Source organism: Piliocolobus tephrosceles, chromosome 21 (genome assembly GCF_002776525.5).
Source record: "Piliocolobus tephrosceles isolate RC106 chromosome 21, ASM277652v3, whole genome shotgun sequence".
Taxonomy (NCBI): Eukaryota; Metazoa; Chordata; class Mammalia; order Primates; family Cercopithecidae; genus Piliocolobus; species Piliocolobus tephrosceles.
This window is the reverse complement of record NC_045454.1, coordinates 17,149,260-17,154,744: the sequence shown is the minus strand read 5'-3', so window position 1 is coordinate 17,154,744 and position 5,485 is coordinate 17,149,260. Positions and strand designations below refer to the sequence as shown.

The 5,485-nt window shown below is 54.7% G+C and overlaps 1 protein-coding gene across 1 annotated transcript; it reads right to left on the bottom strand.

Moving 5' to 3' along the window:
* Positions 1-754: 754 nt before the first annotated feature.
* SERTAD3 (SERTA domain containing 3) lies at positions 755-4,918 on the bottom strand. The gene is made up of 2 exons (XM_026447693.1): positions 4,433-4,918; positions 755-1,990 (listed from the first exon to the last, which is right to left on the bottom strand). The coding sequence occupies exon 2, from the start codon at positions 1,982-1,984 to the stop codon at positions 1,394-1,396; it is 591 nt and encodes a 196-aa protein (XP_026303478.1). The 5' UTR covers positions 1,985-1,990; positions 4,433-4,918; the 3' UTR covers positions 755-1,393.
* Between the last annotated feature and the right edge of the window lie 567 nt (positions 4,919-5,485).

The following is a 5,485-nucleotide window of genomic DNA, read 5'->3' as shown; positions in this document are numbered from 1 at the left end:
TCTGCTTCCTAGCCAACTCTCCTAAAGAGCTCTTTTAGTACTGGGGAGTCTTTGGGCATTTTCTTGCCCCTCTGGACTCAGGAGCACAGTGACACCTACTCCATGTGACTCAGTTTCTCCCTCCTCTGCCCACCCATGTGGCTGGTAAGTCTAACAAGCAACATTTATAATAATGAAGGATAAGGCTTTGGAAGCCATTTCAGCCTAGCTCCCTGGTCCTTGCTCTTCCTAGCTGTGTGGCTCTGAATTAACCAACTTGGCCTCTCTGAACTTCAGGTTCCTCCTGTATAAAAAGTGGTAATAGTACTTACTTCTATATGAGGATTAAAGGACTTAATTCAAATAAAGTGGCTAGAACATAACAAGCACTCTATTTTTTTCTGAGGCTGGAGTGCAGTGGGTGCAATCATGGCTTACTGAAGCCTCAACCTCCCAGAATCAGGCGATCCTCCCAACTCAGCCTCCCCAGTAACTGGGACTACCGCTGCATGCCACCATGCCTAGCTCCTTTTTGTATTTTTTGTAGAGGTAGTATTTCGCCACATTTCTCAGGCTGGCCTTGAATTCCTGGCCTCAAGTGGATCCTCCCAAAGTGCTAGGATTACAAGTGGGAGCTAGAGCACTTGGCCAACAAGCACCGAATAAATGTCATGTACAATGACACATCTACCCCAATTAAAGTGGTGCTGAGTTTAGGAACTTACCAGGTCCCTCCCACTGACCCAGTGAAGTTTAGAAACATAAGACAACATCACTCCTTCCAAAATACTTTTATTAAAAAAAATTACAAACAATCCAAAAAAAAGAAAAGTCACCACAAACTCGGCCTTTCTTTTAAATAACGTGGCATGGAGCAGTTTGGTTTCCACCCTATTGCACGTGGTCCGGCCTGGTTATGAAATCAGGAGGCTGCTGAGACTGGGGTCCTGCCAAGGAAGTGGGGTTCAGCCTGGAGGGAGGAGACCAGCCCCTCCCACCCCCTCAAGGTGCAAGAGGCAGAGCCTGGGTTTCTATAGCAACCTGGCAGCACATCCCTGTCATCCTTCGACAGGCCCAGTTTTCTTTTATCTTCCCTGAGGCCCCAGTGGTCACAGGGGAGTGGGAACTAGCGGGAAAGGTGGAAGAAATGTTTAAGTGGAAAATCAGACTCCCAGAAACAGAGTCTCGTTAAGGCATTTGGAATAGATAAATTAATTCAGAAGACCCGCCTTCACAGAAGGTTGGGGTAACCAGACACACACACACATGCAAGACAGTTTGTGGAACCCTGAAATGGGAACAAAGGAGGCCATAGTCGCTGCTTAGAGCCCCCACAAAAACACACACCCAGAGTTGCATTCAGGGATCCAGGCCACAGAAGATGACACAAGAAAGGATCCCCTCCATCACAGTTTTAGGACCCCAGAATTATTTCCATGATGTGATCCAGTTCATTCCACTCCCAGGAACCTGGGGCACAGAAGAGGTTGTGAGGAGGCTCTGGTGGGGCCCGTGAGGGCTCCTTTTCTACCGCAGATGTGTCAATGTCCAGAAAGAAGTCATCCAGGCCAGAGTCCCCCAGGTACCGGGAGCTCAGCGCTTCTAAGAAGACTGGATCAGGCTGGGGTGGCACTTCATTCTGGAGGCCGAGGGGAGCCACTGGATTCTGAGGGGGCTCAGTCTCATCCATGGAGGTGTCCAGCTCCCTGAGGATAGAGCCAATGGTGGCTGACAAGGAGAAATCCTCCTCGCCCAGGAAGAGGGGCTCGGGGGGCAGGGCAGGGGCTGGAGCCAGGCGAAGTGCAGCCTGCAGCTGCTGGAGGGTGTTATGGATGAGGACATGCCTGCGGAGGCTGGGTGCTCGGGGGCCCAGGCTGCGCTGGACTTTGTCTAGGGAGATGCGGAGCAGGGCTTGCTGGTAGCTCTGAAGGCCTGCTGGACTCCACTCCCACCTCTCCTCCTCCTCTTCCAAATCAGAGTGTTTCCTCTTCAAGCCTCCCACCATGATGCCCTGAAGAGAGAAGAGGGGCATAGGGGCATGTCAGACACCAGACACTGTACTGCTGGCTCAAATCCCACTTTCTCAGGCCTATTGAGTTGTTGGTGATTTTTAATCATCTGAATCTCAGTTTACTCATCTATAAAATGAAGGCTGTCTGAATCCCACAAGATTAAGGAGGTGCATACATATATGATTAAGAAAATATCTGGGCCGGGCGCGGTGGCTCAAGCCTGTAATCCCAGCACTTTGGGAGGCCGAGACGGGCGGATCACGAGGTCAGGAGATCGGGACCATCCTGGCTAACACGGTGAAACCCCGTCTCTACTAAAAATACAAAAAACCTAGCCGGGCGAGGTGGCGGGCGCCTGTAGTCCCAGCTACTCGGGAGGCTGAGGCAGGAGAATGGCGTAAACCCGGGAGGCGGAGCTTGCAGTGAGCTGAGATCCGGCCACTGCACTCCAGCCCGGGCGACAGAGCAAGACTCCGTCTCAAAAAAAAAAAAAAAAAAAAAAAAGAAAAAAGAAAATATCTGGACTTAAGTACAGCTAGATTTAAATCCCACTTACTTGCCTATTGTGGCCTCAAACAGTGAATTTACATCCATGAGAATCAATTTCCTCATCTGTCAGATACAGATCCTAACTCAAGTTCCTCTGAGCCTTAAAACTGTTCTTCCACAGTATTAATTTCTTCAAACATGGGGCACGAAAGACAAGTGTGGAGCACAGAGACCTGGATTGGAAGTAGGGAACCCCTAATTTGAATTCTGTATTGGAACTGCTCAGCTGCGTGATCGTGGGAAGTGACCTGAGTCAATTCTCAGGCCTCAGTTTCCTCATCTGTAAAATGGGGACTGTGAAAAAACAGTTCTCACCACCTCTGTCAAGGAGATGCCACGTATCTATAGGGCCCACCACACAGGAAGTGCTTAATGAACAGGAGTTGTGTTTTTTTTTGTTAGAGACAGGGTCTCGCTCTGTCGCCCGGGGCTTAGTGCAGCAGCGCTACCACAGCTCACTGACGTCTCGAAGTCCCGGGCTCAAGCGATCCTCCCGCCTCAGCTCCTGAGTAGCTGGGATTACTACCACACCCGGCCTCGATCAAGAGTTAATTGCCAGTTATACGCTCAACAGATTTACTGAGTGCCTACTATATTCGAACCTCCTGGAGCCCTGCTGGGGCACCTATGTTAAGATTCTTCTTTCACAGGATATTTCTATGTCCTCTTCCTTAACCAACTGGGAGCGCTCCCAAGAGTAGGAAAGGGCCCTGTCTCATTCCCTCTGCCCGCGCTTTCTGATTCCCCCAAAGCGCGCCCCATAGGAAAACTTGCTAGAACTCAGCTCAGACCAAGCCCCGCCCCCTGGGGGTCCCACCCAATCAGACCTCGGTACTGCAAGGCCCCGCCCCTCCATGGGTCCTTACAGAGCATCCAGGAACTGCCCAATTTGGCCCAGGGGCTTCTGGGAAACGGGGGCCAACAGCCGCCAGGTACACGAACCGACGTCGAGCACGCACTACAATCCCCAGAGGGCTCCGCCCGTCCAGGGGACGAGCCCCCTCCCCCGACCCCGCTCTCCCTCAGGGCATGCGCACAGGGGCTCAAGCGGGTGGGGGAAGGGAACCCGGACGTCCAGCTGCCGGCGCCCGCCGAGCCCCGCCCTCAGTTGCCTCCGGGGCGGCGAGTCTGAGCTCCATGCCCGGAACACCCCTCCCCCACCCAGACTACGGCTCTAAATCTGCTTTCTCCCTGTCCCTCCGTGCCTTAAAAGTCCGGGATTCTCCTCCCAAACTGCCCTTGGATCCAGAGACCCAGATCCGAACACATCGCTCAAAGACGACAATGCTGCGATCTAGTTCGCGAGACTACGTATCCTAATTTTGATACTTCCTCCCACTTCCCCTATTCTCCTGACTTTCAAACGCCCCTGGACTACACCTCCAAACTCGCTGCCCAGCTTCAAGACCCGAACATTGAACTCTTCCCGGCATCCTCCCTTCCCCCGCCAGTGCGTCTTGGAGTCCAAGAATCCTTGACCCTAGTTCTCTCGCTTCTCCAAATACTCAGGATCTCAGCCCCAAACCTCTCACACCTTTTCCAGAACACGATAAAGTCCCGAATTCAACCCGTCCGGAAGACCCAAGTGGAATCGAATCTCCAGGTTCCCTGTCTCAAAAGTTCCTTCCCTCTGTTCTCTCGCTTCTCTAAACGCCCCACGCCCCACGTCCCAGCTTCAAACTCCCTCCACTTGAAAATACTGCCCCAACAACCTCGCATCCCTTCCTGGGTCTCGAACTCAGTCTCGGGACCCCAGACCCTCCCTATTATCACCCTGACTCTGAGGCCCCCTCCCCCGGTCTCACCCAGACCCCGCCTCCGCAAGTCTCCGGGGCGCGCCTCTCCCTCCCCCAGCCTAAGGTAAATTCCCAAGCCAGGCGACCACTCCTCACCCCAGCTGCCAGGTTCGCCACGACCACCTCCTGGAACGCCCACAGCGTCGCGACCCGCCAGTGCCGGGATCCACCAGTGACCGGCCAGGGCCTCGCTCACCTCCGCAGGGCCTCTCCGTCTGGCTTCGGGCCCACCCAGCCCCGCCCCGGAGCCGAGCTGCGAGCCGCGATTGGCTGTAGTCCCACCCGCCGCAGGGCGTCGATTGGCTGGGCGGAGCCATCCGCCCAGGCTCGTAGACGCCGGACCCGCCCACCCCTCCCTAGCGCCCCAGGCCATTTAAAGGAGTGCAACTGGCAGGGGGCGGGGCAGCGCCTCCAGGGGTGGAGGGCGGCGGGTCCAATAGAACCGCTTCCTTCCACTCGGCTACGGTCCTCGCTCCAAGATCGTCACCACTACTCCCTGCGGTCCCTTTATGCCAGGCCTGGACCCCACCGCGGAGCCGGGGGGACTGGCATACCCTCTGGCTCCGGGAGGTCCAGGCAGGCGGGGCGGAACAACCGGAGGAGGCCGCGCCCCCGGGGTTCCGAGGGCGGACGCTGGGGCGGGGTGACGTATCGAAAGACCAGCCAATAGTGTGACGCGGCCCGCGTTGCCTAGGCGATCGTAGCCCCGCCCCCTGGCCGCCCTTCTACGGTCCGCCGCAGGTTACCCCGCGGCTCCTTGTTAATCCTCGGGTTTTCTCAACACGTCCTCCTGGGTCTACTGACACCTCCTTCCCCGCTCCATCAGGATGACTCCTCCGCTACTGTTCATGGCTTCCTACCCCTCCCCCCCGAAGACAAACTTCAAACCCCTTCCTTTTGCCACAAAGCCCCTCACGACCTTTCCTGATGCGCTCTCCTGGTTCTCTCCGATCCTGCCCCATTGAGTCACTTCCAGTTTTTCTAAAATGGGTTCAAGCTCCCATTCCCCCCATCACGAAAACGAAAGGATTTTGTCTGTTTTCTTCCCTGCCTTACCCCAGTGTCTACAATGCCAGGTACATAAGTTCTCAAACATGACGATAAAAGGCCTCTGGATCTTTATTTTTTATTATTATTATTATTTTTTTG